At 34.9% G+C, this 25,066-nt stretch overlaps 1 protein-coding gene across 3 annotated transcripts in view; it reads left to right on the top strand.

Moving 5' to 3' along the window:
- The window catches only part of GABRA4 (gamma-aminobutyric acid type A receptor subunit alpha4), a 256,295-nt gene that overhangs the window by 63,579 nt on the left and 167,650 nt on the right, over positions 1–25,066 (top strand). The window contains exon 9 of one of the 3 annotated variants that reach the window (XM_067735870.1): positions 156–7,932. The exons of the other annotated variants lie outside the window; for them this stretch is intronic. Coding sequence (XP_067591971.1) covers positions 156–689 — 534 coding nt within the window. The 3' untranslated portion in view covers positions 690–7,932. Of the gene's footprint in view, positions 1–155; positions 7,933–25,066 lie in introns of those variants that run through there. 3 annotated transcript variants of the gene reach the window in all.

Here is a 25,066-nt window from a genome sequence, read left to right as displayed (position 1 = left end):
TTTTTAAGCTTTTACATCAAGTTGAGTGACTATAGCATATTAATAAAGGTTTATTTTATGAAAACAGCTAATTTGTAACTCTTTGACCCATTTAAATTTTGTATAACTCTACATAAAATTACATAGCCAATATAATTTTTAATATACCTTTTCAGAACTCAAATGCCAATCTGAACATGAGAAAAAGAGCCAATGCCTTGGTTCACTCTGAATCTGATGTTGGCAACAGAACTGAGGTGGGAAACCATTCGAGCAAGTCTTCCACGGTTGTTCAAGGATCTTCTGAAGCCACACCACAGTCTTACTTAGCTTCCAGTCCAAACCCATTCAGCCATGCAAATGCAGCTGAAACTATATCCGCCGCAAGAGCAATTCCACCTGCTTCTCCTTCTCCAGCTAGTAGAACTGGGTACGTGCCCCGAAAAGTTCCAGTTGGATCTGCTTCTACCCAGCATGTGTTTGGATCAAGACTGGAGCGAATTAAGACCACAGTTAATAGCATAGGGGCTTCTGGGAAGTTGTCAGCCACTACTGCTCCCTCGGCTCCACCACCTTCTGGATCTGGCACAAGTAAAATAGACAAATATGCCCGCATTCTCTTTCCAGTAACATTTGGGGCTTTTAATATGGTCTATTGGGTTGTTTACTTATCTAAGGACACTATGGAGAAATCAGAAAGTCTAATGTAATTTTGTTGCTATAATAATTTCCTAAAAGATGATGAACTTCATGCAGAATGTCTTTTTAAATGTTTTTAAAGATAAACAGTTGTTCTTCACTAAAATAAAAATTCCATGTAAGTTTTCCATTTAAAAAATTCAAGCCAGTCATTGGGAGAGTTAATTAATTCCTCAGTGAAGGGAAAGTGAGCCATCTTTCATTTCAGAAAGATGATTTAAATAGAATCAATTCAACATTCAAATTAGACAGGATACAGACCATCCTGGAAAGTTGGGACAAGAAAAATAGGGCTATTAGAGATCCATGGTGCATATTTATGCATTGAAATTTGAAAACAGACTATGACATTTTCTAATACACACTATGAATATCAACCAGCCACCCTAAATTTCCCAGTGGCACTGCCCTTAATCAGAATTATCGGATATGATATGCGGTGACCTTTGGAGATCCTCTTAGTATCTTCAAGAAAAGGACTTTCCCTGTTAAATGAAACATTTTTAAAAGGAAAATGGAACACAACAAATACTGACCAATAGAGTGAAACCTCTGCTGCAACAAAGACAGAGACCAGGGAAAATGTGTTCCCTGCATGTTGGCCAAACAGGACTTAACAGTTGACTTGAAAATTTGTGCTTTGAGCCAAAGTTTAACTTATTGTATGAATTCCTTTTGATAATAGTTCATTCAGTTATGTATTCTTTCAACATAGAGTTATTCAGAGCCTACCACATTCCAGGCACTATGCTAGACACTGTCTCTCTAGATAAGCTTATTCACCTTTACCTGCAATGTTACTCAAATAGTAGAACAGTCAATGCATGCTAATGAACCATCAACTAGCAGCAGACACTGCATTCTTTAATGGAGGAAATTTATTTAGAGTCTGATGACATATTCAAAATATTTGTTTCTCCTATATTGATAGAGGATAACAAGTGTATTCTTCATAGAGCCACTTTTGAGATTAGTACACATTAGCACAACTTCAGCAATTGACTTCAGAGTATAACGAAAATGTGGTGCAGATTGTTCTCTAAGTGAAAAACACTGTGTACCTCAAAGTAGAAATCTGGGCACTGTAAGACCTTATAGATTACCTGTCTCAAATTCGATCAGAATCACAGAATATAATTTGATCAGAATCACAGAATCATCAGAATTAGGAATCCAGTACAAGGCTTTTTAGATGCTTTTCCCAACATAGATCAATATCAACTGGTGAAATGCTAAGCTTCTAGGGAGTTTTTGTGTCCATAGTTCTGTATTTCTGGGCAGTTCTGTGTTTATTTTGGAGGGGGGAGTTTTTGTATAGTTTCATAATGAAGGTGAGTATTTTAAAAGAACAGCAAAGGCCTGGAGTAAAGAAAAAAAATTATAGCCAGGGCGTAGAATACTGCTGACTCTGTTATGCAATTTATCAGGATTTTCATGAGCTGATTTTTCTTTTTCATTAGGTAGGCTTAACAACTTAATTGAATTTCTTGCAGCAGTCCTAGGCCACTAAATCTGGGTCTAGTTTTTTACTGTGTTACTTCCAAGATTTTTCTTCTGTACTTCTCTCTTCCTGATCTGGGGTAGGTGAATGAATGTGTTCTGGGTGTTTGGGGAACATTTTGGTAGAAATGGCCACCTTGCAAACAGGATCTCTTATTTTTTAGAAAAGAAATGATATTAATTAATTGGCATTAGTTTTTTAGTTGTTGCATTGCCTTGGAATGGTTGTATATGAGACCTGTAAAATGTGCAGACGCCAAATATTAATTGTGGGTCATATCTGAGAATTCCTTCTTGGCTATGTCTCTAGGTATTTCTTAGAATCATCAATAATTTTAAGGCTGAAGAATACTTTAGAAATCATCCAATCCAAACCCCTCATTTACAAATTGATGCCAGTAATATGAAGCCCAGTAAAATTTGTATATATGTATATATTTAATAAAAAGTACTTATACAAAAAAGCTGATAATAAATTATTTCATGAATGTGAGTAGATTTCTAGCCTTGAGGACAATGTTTGAAATTGTGGTTGGAAGCTATGACTGGTCTTTATTCCAAAAAAATGACCTTATTTCTTTGGTAAGGAATATACTCCTTGCTTGTCTGTTAGCCTATTCTTAAGAAATAGTTCATTGGCTTCCTTTTTTAAAAAGAAATTCTTCTTTAAATTTTTACAGATTTTTAAAGGGATAAAAATAAATGATTTTAGATTTGTAGATCAGTGATACAGGTGGATTCACAGTTTTTTCCTTACCTTTGTATTAGAAAAAGATTTTAAAATAAATCAGGTGGCCAAACAAAGAGAAAGGACAAAACTTAACCAGGGATTCTTAATTGGAGAATAAATTGACCAGTATGTTTACTCATTCGTATGAAAAGAAATTATTTCAATTGCACACAGCGTTAGTAATAAAAACGCATAGTTTGCTTTCCTTAACTCAATTCCATCAAATGAATTCAAAACTAAATTTTTTATTTTGGGCACCATTTCTATCTTTTCAATAACTCAGAGCTGTGTTAAATGGAACACTTTTGTGAAGAAACAGTCACTTTTCACTATGAGAAAATGTCACAAGAGTCATTATTAGAGCCTAAATCCTGGCAATTTGTGAAGAAGAATGGCTGAGAATGATACCTTTGTATGTCTCTATCTTTTTTTTTTTTTTTGCGGTATGCGGTCCTCTCACTGTTGTGGCCTCTCCCGTTGAGGAGCACAGGCTCCGGACGCGCAGGCTCAGCGGCCATGGCTCACGGGCCCGGCCGCTTCGCGGCATGTGGGATCTTCCCAGACCAGGACACGAACCCATGTCCCCTGCATCACCAGGCGGACTCTCAACCACTGCGCCACCAGGGAAGCCCATGTATGTCTCTATCTTTTAAAGATGAAATTCAGAATTGTTTTCTTTAGTACCAGGATCTATATTCTAGCTTTCAATTCCAAGTTGGCCACTAACTGTTACATAATAACTTCTAGTTTCCTCCAGGCATGACTAGGGATGATAATATATTTACATGATTAATCCACAGTTGAAAATGACTTGCATTTGTGTATATACAGAGCATTTGAATAATGTGTACTTTAAATTGGACCTCACAAATCTTGAATTCAAGTCGGCAGAGAGTAGAGTCACCCTTTTTCACAGATGGACATGAATCATAGAGAAGTTAATGACAAGGATAAAAGCACCGAGCTGGAATGAACTTTGAAAGGTCATTTTTCAGTCATTTAAAAAAATCAAAATTTATGCAAAAATTGATGAGGAACAAAATACCCAAATTTTAAAAAATATGGGATCAGTATTAATAATTTTTCCATTTGCATCAGGCTCTAATATTACTTGGCATGGCATTGGTATAGATGGTGGAAAAAAAGGATGCATGTAATTTTATGACTGTTGATGTGGAGCAAAAAGAGTGATGGCAGGGAAGGCTCCACAGAGATATTAACTGAATTTTGTAGAATGACTGGGAGTTCTTGCCCCTCTGCCTACTCCCACAAGCAACAAAAGCACATTTGTACCGCCATCTGAAGCTTGAAAAGAGTTACATATTTGGAACTTCAAGGGGAACTCTTACTACAAATAGTTCAAGGTATTGGGAGGGAAGGTGAAAGTGGGAAGTGAGAGTTGCGGATGTTGGAAAGACCTGCTGGGGTGGATTAGAGAGAGTTTTGTGTAAATTACCTAAGAGATTAGACGTGATCCTGGATTAGTGGCAATTTATTAAAAATCTTGCAGGATAATAAGATGAAAATGAACATGCTATGCTTCTGTTTTAGAGAAATCATTTGATTGCTGTATGAGCTATGGAATGGAGGGCCATGAATCTTGAGGTAGTACAAAAATTGGGATGTCTAACTTTTCTTTTCCCTCTCAATTAATCTTTGCCTTCTAATTCTTTTTTTAATCCCAGTGACTTCATTGTCATTTGTAAAAATGCTATGAGATTGTTAAAAATAAAGATAGGTATTGCAGAAAATTAAAAAGAGTCTCAAAATCCCACCATGGAGAAATTGTTAATATTTCATGAGTATCATGCCAGATACTTTTGTATAGATGTTTGTTTTGAAAAGCAGACTGATTGATTAAAAGACAGAATTTTGTAAATTTAGGAGCCAAATATGCCATATATGAATGCTGTTAAATAATTTTAAAGCATTAAATTTACCTTTGTCTAAATTTAAGATAAAAATATAAGGGTAAAACTTAAGAAATTATTGAAATTTTTATAGTGTTTAATCAAAGCAGAAGATTTGATGGACACCATGTCTTTTTATCCCAGATTTCAGTCTTTATTTCAGGAATTATTTTTTTCCTATTATGTGTCTAAATGATTTTTTTCAGAATGTTCTTTTGTTTCCATATCTCCTTATAGTATTCTCTACAATCACTTTTATGTTTTTAAACTTGTTGTCAACTTTTGTCAGCCATAACCCAAGTGAGTTTTCAGTTGTGTTTACTCTGTTTTGTAACCTCTAAAATAATTTTCACCTTCATAATGGGCTTCTTCTTTTCCCTTGCTTTCTTGGTCTGTGCCACTTCATTTTTTCATTTCTTTCTGCTTGTTTTTATAATCTGTTCATTCAAATCTCTCTTCTTTGAGCTTCTCACTCTCTTAATGAGATCATGTCTATAATTTATTTGAGACTACAGAGAAATATTTATAAAAATTTTTCCTCTGTTTCGTGAAAAAATTTTTTTCCCTGGTATGAACTTCATCTGCTTTTCCATTGTGTTTTTGTCCTTTGCCTATGTTCCAGGCTGGTTTCTTTCTATTAATCACTGAATGAAGCCAGCTATTTACTGAACTATAGTGTGGGAAGTGATGGGAGAGTGAATCAGATCAGCCCACAGCAGCTATTTAAATTTCAGGTTTCAAGCCCACCTCCCCAAATCTGTTTTATCTTCTGCCCAGGGACCATGTTATTTCTCTGTTGTTGACATCTGGGTGGTCTATTTGGCTCACGGTGTAGAACTCTCAGTTTTACTTTCTCTGCGTTGTTAGTGCTTTAATGGTTATTGCCACTTCTTCCAACTTCCCCACTGTAATGCCAGTAATCCGTATCATCCAGCAGGCTGTTTCACAGCTATCAAGTAGAGTCCACTGGCAATTTTTTCTTTACCCCCATATTTTACCATTTGGGAATAAATAACTGGAAACCTATGCTTTTCTCTTGCCTTTTCATACTCCATGTCATGGTGGCTTCAGTCTTTGGAGGACATCTCAGGACCCTAACACTCAGTAAGATCTATATCCTATCAGGATATGTATGCCAGTTAATATTCTTTCTCCTGTTAGTGCAAATGTCTCTTCATTTGAAAGCTATTTATTATAGTTTATGGTCAATTACTTGTAATTACAGATATGGTTTTCATTTTTCTTCCCAATTTTTCATTATTAGGCTATTTTTGGAGGGATTTCATAGCAGAGGAGTGAATTATAAATGCTTTTATTTCACCCTTCTAAATTGAATTCATCTGTCATTTTTATTTCCATTAGATCAAGGTTGACCAGATTATCTTTTGCTGATATCTTTTACTAACAACGAGAGCTATGTGGTTTTTCCCTTCTGCTTATCAGGTGTCATTGGAATCAGGTATTAAAACTGGATTAAATCTGTGATAATACAATTGATAGAAAGGACTCCCCGTTGGGGAAGGAAAAGAAACTATAATAATAGAAAATAAAGATTTAATATTATTGCAGTTAACCATTGGCTGACATATTCTCAGCCATTTGTATCTGTGAATGGTAGTCTGCATTCCATCTTTGCAGATGTTTGCTGATATACTGGAGCATATTTGTTCTCATTTTACTATTATGTATACTGTTTCCTAGTTCAAACATACAGTAAATCCGGGCTTTCGTTTTTCAAGATACATACAAATTATTGTTGGTTGATGAGGTAAGGCTTTATGATTTTACCAAGTTTCACTGTAAATTGAATCAAAATCCAAAGTTTTCATGCAAAGCCATGCTCTATGTTACAAGACATTGAATGGCCATAGTAAATAAGAGGTTAAATTTTCCTCTGGTTTATCCTTAATGATGAAAAGTTAACAATTTTCTGCTAAAAGTGTTGAAAACTGAAGAGGAAATATAGTATTCTGTTCGGATTTTCAAGTGGAATATTTCACAAACCAAGGAATAAAATCTTATCTGCTTGACCTCTGAATAATTTTAAGTTGTTTGCTTCATTGTACAATTGAAAATATTCCTTATCATGAAAGTAAAGAATAATAATTATACATATTTTATTATATCATAAAACCTAATTTTGTCATCCTTTGAGCTTCATTATTCTTGCTCAATCAGAAAGCAGATAATAAAGTATGATATTTAAACAGTTCAAAATTTGGTAAGAGATACAGGTGTTTTGATTTCATGGGGATACAGTTTTCTTACAAATTACACATTTCTGGGGCTTATAGCAATCACGTTTGCCTCCCTGAAATTGATGATTTTATTCTGTGTAAGAGTATTATAAATTATAATGAGGTAAATTATAATGAGGAGCACATAGTCATTATGATTTTGTTTTGGCAGATTTATTTTGAAAATAGGGATATTATCAAATGTTGGTTTAGTATTTTTAAATAATTCATCAGAAAGTGATTTTTTTTAATTCTATCTCTTTAAGCAAACTTCCCTTCTCAAAGTTAAACTTATTACTGGTGGTAATGAACTTCCTTTGCTTCTTAGAAACAAAATTTATACCTGAGCATAGCATGGGAAATAATTCAGGTTTCAACTTCTGCTGGAGAAGGAGTATTTAAGGTAATAAGGATTAAAATTTCCATAAAATTTGATCACAGATACTTATATTTTAAGGTACATATATTGGAGCTAAACTCTGGAATCACTAAAATACAAACATTGTATCCATCTAATGCAATTTTTCAATTTCAATTTAAAACAATAAACATAAATATCTTTGGAATATTTGGGGAGCTTAAGAACTTCTTTTCTGCATATAAATATCCTTCCTTTAAATTGGTCGCAGTATTGTTTCTGACATAATATTTCACGTTTGAAGCTCTGTTTTTACTTACCTTTAATTCCCTGCATGACCAATAACATCTAGGTTGTAGTTTTGCAAAATTCTCATGGTTGGGAAATTTCTTTGTGGGTGACGTGGATGAAGAAAATTTCTAAGGCCCATGAGATCTAATGTGACACAATAAAAGCCTTTATGTGGTTCTGATTAACTAAAAGGGTATCAATTGTGTGTGTACTATATATATATATATATATATATATATATATATATATATATATATACACAAAATTTCTTTTCTGATGAGTCAAAATGAATAAAGTATAGATATCTATGACTTAATCCTAACTTGTGAAACCAAAGTTCTGAGAAACTGAAGAATGCTAACTTATAAAAATCTGTGAGCTTATGTTTTAAAATATCTAGCTCAGAATATTAGTGTAATTATTTTGATGAGATGAAGCACTTTGAACATTTCTGATGGTCTTTAATGAAAATTTTGTGTTTTTTTAAAAATATTTTATAATGTACCATGAAACATTTTTAATGTAACCTTTCTTGTTCTAAAACAATGGTTTTCTGAAGAAAAATTCAGCTTTTTGATTTATATCTTTTAAAAAGAGAACATACCTGAGAGAAAAAAAGTTGACCACAGATTTTCCACAACATACACACGTTTGTGTATGATGCACACCAATAAATTACATAGTGTAAGTAGTTTCCTTTTTTGTTGTTCACTTTTATGATATATTAATTAAGTCCCCTTCATACTTAATTGTATTTGTTCAGTTCAACATGATTCTTGTTATGGACTGAATGTTAGTGTCCCTCCAACATGCATATGTTGAAACCCCACCCCACCATGTGATGGTATTAGGACATGGGGCTTTGAGGAGATAATTAGGATTAGATGAGGTCATAAGGGTGGAGCCCTCAAGAATGTGATTAGTACCCTTATTAGAGTCAGGAGAGCTTGCTTCTTCTCTGTGCTCTCTGATACATGAAGATACACTAAAAAGCTGGCAGTCTGCAACCTGAAAGAACCCAACCATGCTGGCACCCTGATCATGCACTTCCAGCCTACACACTGTGAGAAATACATTTCTGTCCTTTAAGGCACCCAGTCTATGGTATTCTGTTATGGCAGCCTGAACTGACTAAGGTAATTCCCTACTCTTTTTTAAAAAAAATTATTTTATTTTATTTTATTATTTATACAGCAGGTTCTTATCAGTCTTCTATTTTATACATATTAGTGTATATATGTCAATCCCAATCTCCCAATTCATCCCACCACCACCACCACCCCTGCCACTTTCCCCCTGTGGTGTCCATATGTTTGTTTTCTACATCTGTGTCTCTGTTTCTGCCCTGCCAACCGGTTCATCTGTACCATTTTTCTAGCTTCCACATATATGTGTTAATATAGGATATTTGTTCTCTTTCTGACTTACTTCACTCTGTAAGACAGTCTCTAGGTCCATCCACGTCTCACAAATGACCCAATTTCGTTCCTTTTTATGGCTGAGTAATATTCTATTGTATATATGTGGCACATTTTCTTTATCCATTGATCTGTCGATGGGCATTTAGGTTGCATCCATGACCTGGCTATTGTAAATAGTGCTGCATTGAACATTGGAGTGCATGTGTCTTTTTGAATTATGGTTTTCTCTGGGTATATGCCCAGTAGTGTGATTGCTGGGTCATATGGTAATTCTATTTTTAGTTTTTTAAGGAACCTCCATACTGTTCTCCATAGTGGCTGTATCAATTTACATTCACACCAACAGTGCAAGAGGGCTCCCTTTTCTCCACACCCTCTGCAGCATTTGTTGTTTGTAGATTTTCTGATGATGCCCATTCTAACCAGTGTGAGGTGATACCTCATTGTAGTTTTGATTTGCATTTCTCTAATGACTAGTGATGCTGAGCAGCTTTTCATGTGCTTCTTGGCCATCTGTATATCTTCTTTGGTGAAATGTCTGTTTAGGTCTTCTGCCCATTTTTGGATTGGGTTGTTTGTTTTTTAAATATTGAGCTGCATGAGCTGTTTATATATTTTGGAGATTAATTCTTTGTCCATTGATTCGTTTGCAAATATTTTCTACCATTCTGAGGTCTCTCTTTTCGTCTTGTTTGTAGTTTCCTTTGCTTTGCAAAAGCTTTTAAGTTTCATTAGGTCCCATTTGTTTAGTTTTGTTTTTATTTCCATTACTCTAGGAGGTGAATCAAAAAAGATCTTGCTGTGATTTATGTCAAAGAGTGTTCTTCCTATGTTTTCCCCTAAGAGTTTTATAGTTTCTGGTCTTACATTTAGGTCTCTAATCGATTTTGAGTTTATTTTTGTGTATGGTGTTAGGGAGTGTTCTAATTTCATTCTTTTACATGTAGCTGTCCAGTTTTCCCAGCACCACTTAGTGAAGAGGCTGTCTTTTCTCCACTGTATATCCTTGCCTCCTTTGTCATAGATTAGTTAACCCTAGGTGCATGGGTTTATCTCTGGGCTTTCTATCCTGTTCCATTTATCTATATTTCTGTTTTTGTGCCAGTACCATATTGTCGATGACTGCAGGTTTGTAGTATAGTCTGAAGTCAGGGAGTCTGATTCTTCCAGCTCCATTCTTTCCCCTCAAGACTGCTTTGGCTATTCGGGGTCTTTTGTATCTCCATACAAATTTTAAGATTCTTTTTTCTAGTTCTGTAAAAAAATGCCACTGATAATTTGATAGGGATTACACTGAATCTGTAGATTGCTTTGGGTAGTATAGTCATTTTCACAGTATTGGTTCTTCCAGTCCAAGAACATGGTATATCTCTCCATCTGTTTGTGTCATCTTTGGTTTCTTTCATCAGTGTCTTATAGTTTTCTGAGTACAGGTATTTTACCTCCTTAGGTAGGTATATTCCTAGGTATTTTATTCTTTTTGTTGCAGTGGTGAATGGGAGTGTTCCCTTAATTTCTCCTTCTGGTCTTTCTTTGTTGTGTAGGAATGCAAGAGATTTATGTGCATTAATTTTGTGTCCTGCAACTTTACCAAATTCATTGATTAGCTCTAGTAGCTTTCTCATGGCATCTTTAGGATTCTCTATGTATAATATCATGTCATCTGCAAACAGTGACAGTTTTACTTCTTTTCCAATTTGTATTCTTTTTATTTCTTTTTCTTCTCTGATTGCCGTGGCTAGAACTTCCAAAACTATGTTGAATAATAGTGGTGAGAGTGAACATCCTTGTCTTGTTCCTGATCTTAGAGAAAATGCTTTTAGTTTTTCACCGTTGAGAATGATGTTTCCTGTGGGTTTGTCGTATATAGCCTTTACTATGTTGATGTCCGTTCCCTCTATGCTCACTTTCTGGAGAGTTTTTATCATAAATGGGTGAAGAGCTTATTCTGCACCTGTTGAGATGATCATATGGTTTTTATTCTTCAGTTTGTTAATATGGTGTATCACACTGACTGATTTGCATATACTGAAGAATCCTTGCAGCGCTGGGATAAATCCCACTTGATCATAGTCTGTGATGCTTTTAATGTGTTGTTGCATTCTATTTACTAGTATTTTTGTAATTTTCTTTTTTTGTACTATCTTTGTCTGGTTTTTGTATCAGGGTGATGGTGGCCTCATAGAATGAGTTTGGGAGTGTTCCTTCCTCTGCAATTTTTTGGAAGAGTTTGAGAAAGATGGGTGTGAGCTCTTCTCTAAATGTTTGAGAGAAGTCACCTGTGAAGCCATCTGGTCCTGGACTTTTGTTTGTTGGAAGATTTTTAATCACAGTTTCAATTTCATTGCTTGTGATTGGTCTGTTCATATTTTCTGTTTCTTCCTGGTTCAGTCTTGGAAGGTTGTACCTCTCTAAGAATTTGTCCATTTCTTCCAGGTTGTCCATTTTTTTGGCATAGAGTTGCTTGTAGTTGCTCTTAGGATGCTTTGTATTTCTGTGGTGTCCATTGTAATTTCTCCATTTTCATTTCTAATTGTACTGATTTGAATCCTCCTTCTTCTTAATGAGTCTGGCTAAAGGTTTATCAATTTTGTTTATCTTCTTAAAGAACCAGCTTTTCATTGTATTGATCTTTGCTATTGTTTTCTTTGTTTCTATTTCATCTATTTCTGCTCTGATCTTTATGATTTCTTTCCTTCTACTAACTTTGGGTTTTTGTTCTTCTTTCTCTAGTTCCTTTAGGTGTAAGGTTAGAGTGTTTATCTGAGAGTGTTCTTGTTTCTTGAAGTAGGCTTCTATTGCTATAAACTGCCATCTTAGGACTGCTTTTGCTGCATCCCATAGGTTTTGGATCATGGTGTTTTCATTGTAATTTGTCTTTAGGTATTTTTTGATTTCCTCTTTGATTTCTTCAGTGATCCCTTGGTTATTTAGTAACGTATTGTTTACCTTCCATGTGTTTGTATTTTTTACAGTTTTTTTCCTGTAATTGATATCTCATCTCATAGCGTTGTGGTCACAAAAGATGCTTGATACAATTTCAATTTTCTTAAATTTACCGAGCCTTGATTTGTGACCCAAGATGTGGTCTATCCTGGAGAATGTTCCGTGTGCACTTGAGAAGAAAGTGTAATCTGTTGTTTTTGGATGGAATGTCCTATAAATATCAATTAAATGTACCTGATCTATTTGTCATTTAAAGCTTGTGTTTCCTTGTTTGTTTTCATTTTGGATGATCTGTCCATTGGTGTAAGTGAGGTGTTAAAGTCCCCCACTATTATTTTGTTACTGTCGATTTCCTCTTTTATAGCTGTTAGCAGTTGCCTTTTGTGTTGCGGTGCTCCTATGTTGGGTGCATATATATTTATAGCTGTTATGTCTTCTTCTTGGATTGATCCCTTGATCATTATGTAGTGTCCTTCCTTGTCTCTTGTAACATTCGTTATTTTAAAGTCTATTTTATCTGATATGAGTATTGCTTCTCCAGCTTTCTTTTGATTTCCATTTTCATGGAATATCTTGTTCCATCCTCTCACTTTCAGTCTGTGTGTATCCCTAGATCTGAAGTTGGTCTCTGGTAGACAGCATGTGTATGGGTCTTGTTTTTGAATTCGTTCAGTGAGCCTGTGTCTTTTGGTTGGAGCATTTAATCCATTCACATTTAAGGTAATTACCGATATGTATCTTCCTATTACCATTTTCCTCATTGTTATAGGTTTGTTTTTGTAAGTTCTTCTCTTGTCTTGTGTTTCCCACTTAGAGAAGTTCCTTTAGCATTTGTTGTAGAGCTGGTTTGGTGGTGCTGAGTTTTGTTAGCTTTTCTTGTCTGTAAAGCTTTTCATTTCTCTGTCGAATATGAATGAGATCCTTGCCGGGTAGAGTAATCTTTGTTGTAGGTTTTTCCCTTTCATCACTTTAAGTATAACATGCCACTTCCTTCTGGCTTGTAGAGTTTCTGCTGAGAAATCACCTGTTAACCTTATGGGAGTTCCCTTGTATGTTATTTTTTGTTTTCCCTTGTTGCTTTCAGTAATTTTTCTTTGTCTTTAATTTTTGTCAATTTGATTACTATGTGTCTCGGCATGTTTCTCTTTGGGTTTATCCTGCCTGGGACTCCTTGTGCTTCCTGGACTTGGGTGTCTATTTCCTTTCCCATGTTAGGAAAGTTTTCGGCTATAATCTCTTCAAATATTTTCTCGGGTCCTTTCTCTCTCTTTTCTCCTTCTGGGACCCCTATAATGCAAAAGTTGTTGCGTTTAATGTTGTCCCAGAGGTCTCTTAGGCTGTCTTCATTTCTTTTCGTTCTTTTTTCTTTATTCTGTTCCGCAGCAGTGTGAATTCCACCATTCTGTCTTCCAGGTCACTTATCTGTTCTTCTGCCTCAGTTATTCTGCTATTGATTCCTTCTAATGTATTTTTCATTTCAGTTATTATATTGTTCATCTCTGTTTGTTTGTTCTTAAATTCTTCTAGGTGTTTGTTCTTTAATTCTTCTAGGTCTTTGTTAAACATTTCTTGCATCTTCTCAATCTTTGCCTCCATTCTTTCTCTGAGGTCCTGGATCATCTTCAGTATCATTATTCTGAATTCTTTTTCTGGAAGGCTGCCTATCTCCACTTCATTTAGTTGTTTTTCTGGGGTTTTATCTTGTTCCTTCATCTGGTCCAAAGTCCTCTGCCTTTTCATTTTGCCTATCTTTCTGTGAATGTGGTTTCTTTCCACAGGCTGCAGAATTGTATGGCAATTCCCTACTCTTATGCAAATATTTTTATTAAATTTTCAATATTTAAAGTATATAGCCCCTTTATTGTGTAGTGATGTGTGCTTTTTTTTTAAATTTCTGAACGTCTCACTGATCACCAGATCCTATTTCCAACTGAACTGAATACTAGTTAGAAAGTACCTGCCTTTTATTGTCAGTATTGATAATAGAGAGGTGTAGCTAATGTAGAAGAAAGTTGAAGTCAACATCAAACAAAGCTATTCTCAAACACAAGCATGAATAGAGAGGTAAGAAAAATAAGTTAATGGAACATATAGAGGTATTTTGACTTTTCAAATTGGATTATATCAATTATTTAAATTATCCTAGTTTCATTTGTTTTAAACGTCTATGAATAAGTTCTACATAGCTCATATTTAAACATTAATTTTCTTTCTAATTTGTAGCAGAAGCTCAATGCTGGCCACTTGGTTATGAGAATAAACCCTGGGCTGGTTCAGTAATTGTGAACTTGCTTACAATGTTACCTAATCTGTATGATCATCCTCTGTGCATTTTGAAAATTAATCACTCTCCTGAGGTAAATTATATGAAATTCTTGCTATTATATTCCAGTATGTTTTCTTGATGTCAAATATTCATCCATCATGTGAATTCTTAAATGTTATCCCTCTCATTTTATTCTGGAGGATATAAATAATGTCATTCATTTAACATTGTTTGGATTGTGTTCTCATTTAAAAACTCTTCAGTAACATGCATCAACCTGGTATTCTAGACAAACGAATTCAGGAATCTGTATCATTACCATTAAGATAAATGCTAATCAGTGGTATCTTTTATTAAGTAAGGCCCATATGTCTGCTTGTAGAATATTATTGTCAGGATGTGCCATGTGCATTTATCAGTTGAAAACTAAACAGATTGATACATGTGTACTCTTAACAGAGGGAGATATCTCAGTTGGCATTTATTCCAGCACTCTGATACATTTCCATTTCTTCCTTCAGCCTCCTGCATTTTGCCTCCTCACTCACTAGTGTAAACTTATGGTGACAAAACTCCTTCCCTCATAGTTTATGGTGTTCCTACCAGTGTCATGGAGAGAAAGTAATGAAAAATCCTCTCTTCTCCTGAATGCAAAATGGAAAGGGTAAAGTCATCATTCTATTTTTGTGTATTTTCAAGTGCATAATTTTCTAACCAATCCATCATATAATATATAATACTCCCCCATAAATGAGAACAATACATTCTGACTCATAAGTAAGGCTCAGTCTAATGTTTCTTTTAGCAGAAAAGCAAATGTGAGGGGAAAAGCTATTGCTTTTTATTTAGGAAAAGGAAGCATTGTGAATAGAATAATACCTTCTGGCCACTCTAAGAATAAACCATAGAATTGAAAATGCCCTGTAGAGACTGTGCTAACTGAATTATTTGAATACATCTTTCAAAGAGCAGATCTAAAATGCTGGCATGCATCATAAAGGTTGGAGCATTTAATCCACTCACATTTAAGGTAGGTTGAGTGATATGTAATCCATTTTTCATTACACAATTACTCCTTGCATTTCTGCTCAAGTGGTGGCCTTATTTAAGCTCCTTGATCTCGCATCTCCAGCCCCACCCATTCTACATTACTGATGTCAGAATATTTCGGTTCATTTAACACTTACCTTTAAGTCTCTGTTGGTTGGTTCTCCATCACCTTTGGAATAAAATATTAATCCTGACCATTACATTCAGGGCCCAACACAATCCAACTCTGATGTCACCTTCAACCCCTCCTTCCACCTCTTCTACCATCTAGCAACTCAGGACAACATGAAATTCTCTGAACATATGCATGACTGTACATTGGTGTCTTTTCAACCTATATCCTTTGCTGTGATTGCCTTTCTTCTACTCTTGTCTTGTTGACGAACTCCTATAAATCACAGCACTGATATCCCCACTCACTGAGTGCATTTCTGATTCTCATTAGTAGAATTAACTCATGGCATTTCCCCATGTTTCCTACATCTATTTTTGTAGTAACTTTCATATGAAATTATTTGATAACATTTGTTTTTTATCTGTGAAGTGACTATATTTGGATAATCATTAAAGGGACTATGCTCCCTGATCACAAGTTCAGTTTTATCTTGTAAGTTTAACAAGATTAAATTAATTTGCCCATTGCCTTATAACAAACTGAGGATCATAGCATAGTGCTTGGCTGTTGATAGGTTTAGTTTATTTTATAATTTGAATTTAGTTGACTGCTAAAAAGGACAGTATGCCAACAATAGCTTTCATTTTATTTATATATTTTGATAAAATAATACATAATTATTTAAAAGAAGTAGCATAAACAAATTCCTTCATACAATTCCAATTTAAGATTGTGTACTATGATTAAAACACCCATTTTTTAATGTGGAAAGGTCCCCCCCGCAGTTTTATTGAGATATAATTGACATACAGCACTGTTTAAGTTTAAGGTGTACAGCATAATGATGACTTACATACATCATGAAATCATTATCACAATAATTTTAGTGAACATCCATCATCTCATATAGATATAAAACTGAAGAAATAGAAAAAAAGTATTTTTCCTTATGATGAAAACTCTTAGGATTTACTCTGTTAACAACTTTCATCAATAACATATAGCAGTGTTAATTATATTTATTATGTTCTACATTACATCCTCAGTACTTATTCACCTTATTTATCTTATACCTAGTTTGCACCTTTTGACTGCTTTCATCCAATTCTCCCTCCACCTCGCTCCCCACTCCTGATAACCACAAATTTGCTCTCTTTTTCTATGAGTTTGTTTGTTTTGAAGTATAATTGACCTATAATGTATGTTAGTTGCTGTTATACAACATAGTGATTCGATATTTCTATACATTTCAAAATGGTCACTGTGATAAGTCTGGTTATGTCACCGTACAAAGATATTACAAAGTTATTGACTATATTTCTCATACTGTACATTTCATTCCCATGACTCATTTTGCAGGTGGAAAGTTTGTACCTTTTAATGTTCCTCACTTATTTCTTTTCTCCCCCCATGTCTCTCCCCTCTGACAACCACCTATTTGTTCTCTGTATCTATAACTCTTTCTGTTTTGTTACGTTTGTTTGTTTGTTTTGTCATTCAGAATCCACATATAAATGAAATCATATAGTATTTGTCTTTCTCTGTCTGACTTATTTCACTTAGCATAATACCTTCTAGGTCCATCCATGTTGTCCCCAATGGCAAGATTTTATCCTTTTTTATGATTTATCACTCAGTAATATTCTATTGTGTGTGTGTGTGTGTGTGTATGTGTATATATCTTCTTAATCCATTTGTTTATTGATGGGCATGTAGATTGCTTCCATGTCTTGGCTATTGTAAATAGTGCTGCAGTGAACGTAGGAGTGTATATATCTTTTCTAATTATTATTTTCATGTCTTTGGATAAATACCCAGGAGTGGAATTGCTGGATCATATGGTCATTCTGTTTTTATTTTTTTGAGGAATCTCCATCCTGTTTTCCATAGCAGCTGTACCAATTTACATTCCATCTAACAGTGCAGGAAGGTTCCCTTTTTTCCATATCTTAGCCAGCACTTATTATCTGTTGTCTTTTTGATAATAGTCATTCTGACAGGTGTGAGGTGGCATCTCAGTGTGGTTTTGATTTGCATGTCCCTGATGATTAGTGATGTTGAGCATCTTTTCATGTGCCTGTTGGCCATCTGTATGTCTTGTTTGGAAAAATGTCTATTCAAATCCTTTGCCCAGTTTTTAATTCAGTTGTTTTTTGATGTTAAGTTGTATGAGTTCTTTGTATATTTTGGAGATTAACCCTTTATTGGATATAGTATTTGCAGATATTTTCTCCCATTCAGTAGGTGGCCTTTTTGTTTTGTTGGTGGTTTCTTTCACTGTGCTAAAACTTTTTAATTTGATGTAGTCCCATTTGTTTCTTTTGGTTTTTCTTTCCCTTGCCTGAGGAGACAAATCCAAAAAACTATTACTAAGACTGATGTCAAAGAGCTTACTGCCTATGTTTTCTTCTAGAAGTTTTATGGTTTCAGGTCTTACAGTTAAGTCTTTAATCCAGTTTAAATTTATTTTTGTGCATGATGTGAGAGAGTAGTCCAGTTTGGACAGCTACATGCAAAAGATCAAAACAACCATTTAAAAATGCTCTTAACTAAAGGTATTATCCTGATTCTATAATTATAATTCTGACATTTAGTTGGTAGCAATTGGACAGAGACTCAGATCTGTGTATTTCAAAGTTGTTGTATATTTTTACTAAATAATAAATATAGCTTTACTGTTCTTGACTGTCTTTTCCCCACTTGCCACTTGGTAAGAGCATATTTATAGAAAACAAAAAGGATAAGCTTCACACTATATCATGGTTAAAAACTTTTTATATCCCCTAAGAACTTTTGTTTGCCATTTAAGTGTTCATTTGTGATTCTTTGACAATAATCATTCTTTGAGTTAAAGTCATGCCTTACGCAGACAATACAAATTGTTTTGCAATAAATTGTCTGATAAGTAACTATAGGTTAGAATCGGTTCCACTGGTTTCAGAAGTAGAACATTGACATTACATTGTCATTCTATGAAAACGTTACTTTAGTGCATTGCTCATAGCGCACACCAAACTCCTTCCTATAGTGAGAGTAGGAAGAGAAAAATGGTATCAAGGAGATAAGAGAGTGAGAAAAATTAGAAACAGTGGTAAGAAGTATTTTGAAAGAAGTTCCACAATAGTTTTTAAAGTTGGCCAGTAGTAGAGTGAAAAGAAATACTTTACAAAGAAGGGATGCCATTCTACCACTTTTAGATCAGTTTTCAAATCTTATACAATTAAAAGTTAACCTTGTGCCACAACAATAAGTTGGAGAAGACAGAATGAGAAGAGTCTTTTTCAATTAATGTAATGTGATACATATTCAAAATTGCTGCTGTTCTTATTTCTGAATTGTTTGTGCAGAAACATAGGTGTTTAGTGGTGTGGACACAATCATAGGTGTTTAGTGCTGTGGATACCATTTTTGTTGCTGATCTAGTGTTGGTTGGTTTTGTGGATATAAATGCAAAAATAAATCCGTCATTTCTCCTACCTGATGGCAAGAAATGACTTTCTTAGAATACAAATTGATCTTTATATTATTATGTAAGAATAATGTAAAGATAGAAAAGAAACTGTGGAAATAAAAACAGAGTAAGGGAAGAAATACTCTGAGGATATGAGGTACATAAAAGCAAAATTAACACTTTTAATTTAAAAAGTGATCTGTTGTATTCCTTGTGTCAACATGCCCTCATCTTTGGGAATTCTAACTGCCCCTGGCTACGAACGCTTCAAGAACAGACTACATGTGATCTAGTATTTTATTTTACTTTCCATGTTTCAGTATTACTCTTAAGACTACATGATATACATATGGATGAGAGCTTATATAGCAGTGATTCTTATTCACTTGTTTTTCTCATTTGAGGGAAGAAGCATGTCTGGTACTATGTAAGTAATGGAAACATATGTATATGATATAGATATATTTTTGTATTAATAGTAATGCTTTTACTTTTAAATTTAATCTTTATAGTGTCTTCATAGTTTATATACATCTTGCCATCTGATATGTTGAAGCTGAAAGTATTTTCAATGAGTTCAATGCATGCTGGCATAAATTATTAGGCAGGCATGCACACACACATACACAAATGCATAATACTGTAAATGAGAAACAACAAACTGAGATATGTAAGGTGACAACATACTACCTAGAGGTAGGTTAACATAGTGCTGGTCTAGGGGCTCTAGGTTCATATATCACTTAGTAGTGTGTGACGTTAGGCATATTATTTAATCTCACTGCTGTTTAGTTTTCTCGTCAGTCAAATAAGGCTAATTACCTCAAGAGTGATTTTGATGTTTAAATGAGTTGATTCATATGAATATGTTTTGAAAAGTACCTGGCTCAGAGTTAGATGCTCAATAAATGATGGGTTTTATTCCCAGTTAACAATTGAGACCTAACGAACTTCCCCAACACATTTGGTGGCTTAAAACCATAATTGGTTATTTTTCTTTGTTGTTCTCTTGGCTCAACTGAGTGGTTCTCACTTGGAGTCTCTCATGGAGTTGCAGTCAAATGGCAGGTGAGGATGGAGTCATAGGAACTTTTTTTTACTCACAGGCCTGATGCATGGACTGAGAGGCCTACAGTCGTGGCTATTTGAGGATTTCTCTCTGTATGTGGCTACCTTGTGCCTTCCCATGGCATGGCAGTCTCATAAGTCACATTTCATACAGGGCAGCTAGCTTTCCCCAGAGCAAGCATTCAGTGATAGGAAGTGGAAGCGGCAAGTCTATTAATGTCCATCTTACAAACTGGCGCAAATATGGCACTTGTGCGATACTCTATAGGTCAAAAGAGGGTCCTCTCAGATTCAACAAGAGGGGACTCAGACCTTACCTCTCAATGGGAGGAGTGTCATACAATTGCAGGCAACTTTAGTCTGTCATGCATATTAACATTATTCAGTGGCCTATTTAATGAACACCAATGTTTCATTACTTCTTGGCAGTCGATAACCTCTGTGGAATTTAGATACATTTGCCCTAGATTCACCACACTGAGATATTTTAAAAAACACAGTATTTGGATAATTATATTTATAATCAGTACAGAATTTCGGCCTATGAAAAAATAACCCCAGCCTTATTCCCCTTTGACCTGTGTTATTTGGTGTGCTGGTGTGTGCACTGCCATTACCTAATAGCCAAAAATCAGTCCAGAGGACAGGACATAGAGGAAGAAACATTTGTCCTTCAATAAAATCCATAGAGGATACATGTCTCTACACTTATAGCACATGGAACAAGTTTGTGAAGAGAATCATACATGTTTCTCTCAGCAGGGTGTAAAAATTAGAGGTCATTCAGGTTCCAGGGAAAAGAATTACCAGGGCAGAGTGGCTTCTTCCTAAACCTTAGCTAAAAATGGCAGTACAATTAAGGAAAGGGACTCCAAGCTTTGGGACTGTGACGTGGAGATATAGCCTTCTACTGCTATTAAACCATTCCCCTTAACCATCCCTTTATTTAGCTAATTGACTCCAGACCTTAGTGAGCAGGCAGTTGAGCCAGTTAAGTGGCAATTTGAAACAAGGAAATTTTTAAATTAGTTTTTGAAGTGCAGTATCACAAATTTAGACAAGCATTTCATATGATCTAGATAAATGGAGATGTCAGTTCTGTCAGATAACCTGCAAAGTATTAGTTATAAAGAAAAAAACAAAAACTTGCCAGGAAGCATAGAATGTCTCAAGAAATTGTGTGTGGATGGTCAAGCTGTAAGGCTGTGTAGCTTGGTATCATAGACTAAACACATCTTACAAGTGCTAATATAGTTAGATAATTATTCTAAACTTGAATCATTTCTTGACCAAGACATTATTTTATGACATTTTCTCCTGAATTCCATTGTTTGTTTCCTTTTTTATCCTATTGAAATCATACAATTGCAGTATGATGGTTGTAGAATCACAGCACAGCAATTAAAAATCAATTTCCAAGTAAATTAATTTATTCACTTGGATTTCTTAAACACCTTGAAGTGTATGCATATATAGAAATGAACACTTCTTAAAATTCCCTTTTATGTCCCATCCATTTCCCCATATTCCACAGTTATTCCCTTATCCCTGCCTCCAAAGCTCTCCACAAATGCCTCCCCAAGACCTATATCATGCACTTCTCATCTGTTTTACCCTTACTGTTTTCCATCTAGCTCTCTAGTTGAATTCTTCCTCATATTCCATTATGAAGCAAAGAACCAATCTGGCAATTGACAAGATTTTCCTTAGAGATTTCCAATCACTCCTTCTCCCCAACATGGATTTCTGAGTGGGATCTAAACTGAGAAGTGGGGAGGGGCGGTTGGTATTCAGAGATAGAGGAGAGAGAGTTATGGGAAAAGAAGAGAGGCAAGCATAGTGTGCCGCTTCTCACTTCTGAGATTCAGCTCTATGACTGAACAAAACAAAATCTGTGTAGTTAGAAATAACTGTCAAGGCAGGGAAGTAAACAAAATATATGTAGTTTGTTTAGAGAAGATCTTCTCAAATGGGCCTCACTTCCACTCCTTATCTGGAGAGTTCTGAAGGTGTCAGGCTCACAGAGGCATGCCACACCAAAGAAGGTATATCCTATTTCTTGGCATCTTGTCAAATATAGTATTTATCCCAGATTTTTAATTTTTGATGAAAAATAGTATTTACATTTGCATTAAAATAAGTCAGGGTGGATTTGTTAGCTCTTGACCTTATTCTTTTGGCTTCTGCCATGATCTCATTTAGAAATGTATGAAACATGTATAATAAACAAAATTCTGACGTTAACACATGGTCAAACCTCACAGACAACCCAACAGCAGATTGGCTCTGGTTCTGATCTTTCCAGACCCAACATAACCAGGATCTTTCTCTTAAGAACATTATGGAAGACATTCACTAATAAAGCAATCTGGTCTGGGACACTAGCAGCTCAGGACAGCTAGGAAAGCTTGGTCGTGGTGAGCAAACTATCTGATGCCGTTCTGCTTACCGTCCGGTTGGGGTACCATCCAGCTGTGGCCTGGTTCATGCACAGGCCTTTGAGAGGCAGGGGGCGTCCCTAAGATACCAAAAGGTGGGCTCAGTGAAACTAGTACTACAGATAAGGGTACCCAAAACATGCCTGCACAGCTGAGGCTAACTTATACTACTCTTGAGCTCAGACATAGTAGGCTGAATTTTCTTATAGTTGTTCTGTCATTTACTGTATACTATAAATACATAAGTATTTTATTCAGTAAAACTTAAATTTGGCAATAAGCCTTTTCATGAGCAATGAGATTGAAAAAAAGGAAAGTTCATGTTTAATGAGATTTTAGATACTAAATTTCTGTTTTTAAGTGAGTTGATAAGTACACAAATAATAAGTACACAAAATATGTGACTCTTTATCATCCACCATGAGAACATTAGTGATATCACTATGAAAACCGGAAGACATAGACTTGCAGAAGAATCATCAGCATCTACTTCAAAGGTTAGTGGTTATTTTAAGAAGAGTGTACTGTAAGATAAGAAATTAACACACACATGATTGCAGAGGGTACATCTGCATATAACATTGTGAAATAGACATTTTCCTTTAGAGTAAATGACTATTCATCTAGTTAGTTTTTCTTATTTTTAATCCCCAATTTTCTAGTGCATGTAGTTTGAGACATTGGCTGTTAAATAAGGCCAGTTTTATATTGTTGCTATCAGATGCTTCAAGAAGAAAATAAGTTAAATAACTTCCCATGCTTTTTTTTTTTCCCCTTTCAGCTCATGGAAATCACATTACAACTTGAAAATTCATTCCTCAAAAGTAAAATGTCTGCTATTTTTGTGAATGTTATTTTGTATTAAGTTAAAAGGATTATATTTAAAATAAAGTTACTTGCAGTAATATGAATTTAAATTTGGCAGGGCATAAGGTCATAGTAAAAAAAAATTCTTGTTGAGAAATATATGCAATGACTACATTTGCAAAATCGCCTGTGGTGTGTACATAATTCATAAATGCATCCAAACTGCAATTGACTTATAAACTGTAATTGTCAAACTTCACAAATATTGTTATAATGCATACGGACATACCTCGTTTTATTGTGTTTCACGCCATTGCGTTTTGTAGAGGTTTGTGGCAAATTGGAGGTTTGTGGCAACTCTCTTTGGGGCAAGTCTAGTGGAGCCATTTTTCCAAGAGCATCTGATCACTTCATGTCTCTGTGTCACATTTTGGTAATTCTTGGAATATTTCAAAGTTTTCATTTTATTTTACTTGTTATGGTGATCTGGAATTAGTGATCTTTGATGTTACTTCTATGACTTGCTGAAGGCTCAGATGATGGTTAGCATTTTTTAGCAATAAAATATTTTAAAATTAAGGTATATACATTGTTTTTTAAAAATATAATGCTATCATATTTTAACAGACTACAGTATAGTGTAAACATAACTTTTATATGCACTGGGAAACCAAAAATTTTGTGCAACTTGATTTATTTCGATATTTGCTTTATCGCGGTGGTCTGGAACTGAACCCACAATATCTCCGAGGTATGCCTGTATATAGTTGGCCGTCAGTATCTGCGGGTTCCACATCCACAGATTCAACTAAACACAGACTGAAAATATTTGAAAAAAAAATTCCAGAAAGTTCCAAAAAGCAAAACTTAAATTTGCAGTGCACGGGCAACTATTTAAATAGCATTTACACTGTTTTAGATATCATAAGTAATCTAGAGATGATTTAAAGTATATGGGAGAATGTGCATAGGTTAGGCTATATGCATATACGATGGCATTTTATATAAGGAACTAGAGCATCCATGAATTTTGGTATTCTTTGGGGGTGGAAGGGTCCTTGGAACCAATTCCCGTTGATACCAAGGTACTACTGTATATAACAATTTGATGAACCAAACTACAAAACTCTTTGTGATAAAACCAGAATTGAGTACAAAAAAAAAGAAAAAAAAAAGACTCAAACATAACAGCATATGTTTTTTCTCTTTGGTTGCTTCTAAGTAGGATTTTATGAATATTTAATTCTTTACAAATACATTTTGTAAATAGATTTCAGTGGTCTACAGAGCTACTCAATTTTTATAAACAAAATTTTGTTGCATTGTTTTAAAATCATTTAGAAATTTTAATTAAACAATTAAAAATTGTGCTAATAAAATTCAGGTTTTGAAGATTTGTAGACTGCAGTTATTGAAAAAAATAACTTCCTTGTGACACAAGAAAGACATTTAAATTTACCTCTACAAAATCAAGGAATAACCTAAACAAGTTCAAGTGGATTTTAAATTTTGTATAATATTGTTGCAGGAAGGGGAACCCCTTCCAGGGCCTGAGAGTGGGCTCTTGTCTAACACTCAGAAATGAATTGTTCGAGGAGACACACATGCTGACAAAGCAAGAGACTTTATTGGGAAGGGTCACCCGGTCGGAGAGCAGGACGGTAAGAGAACCGTCGGCTTCTCTTACCGTAAGGAGGAGGAGGACGACGGCTCTGTCACATGGCTTGCAGTCCCAGGTTATATGGTGATGGTATTAGTTTCCGGTTATCTCTGACTTTCAATCTTTCTGACTCAGGGTAC

This window comes from Pseudorca crassidens, chromosome 4 (genome assembly GCF_039906515.1).
Source record: "Pseudorca crassidens isolate mPseCra1 chromosome 4, mPseCra1.hap1, whole genome shotgun sequence".
Classification (NCBI taxonomy): Eukaryota; Metazoa; Chordata; class Mammalia; order Artiodactyla; family Delphinidae; genus Pseudorca; species Pseudorca crassidens.
The sequence above is the reverse complement of the archived record's forward strand: the minus strand, read 5'-3'. Positions and strand labels throughout refer to the sequence as shown.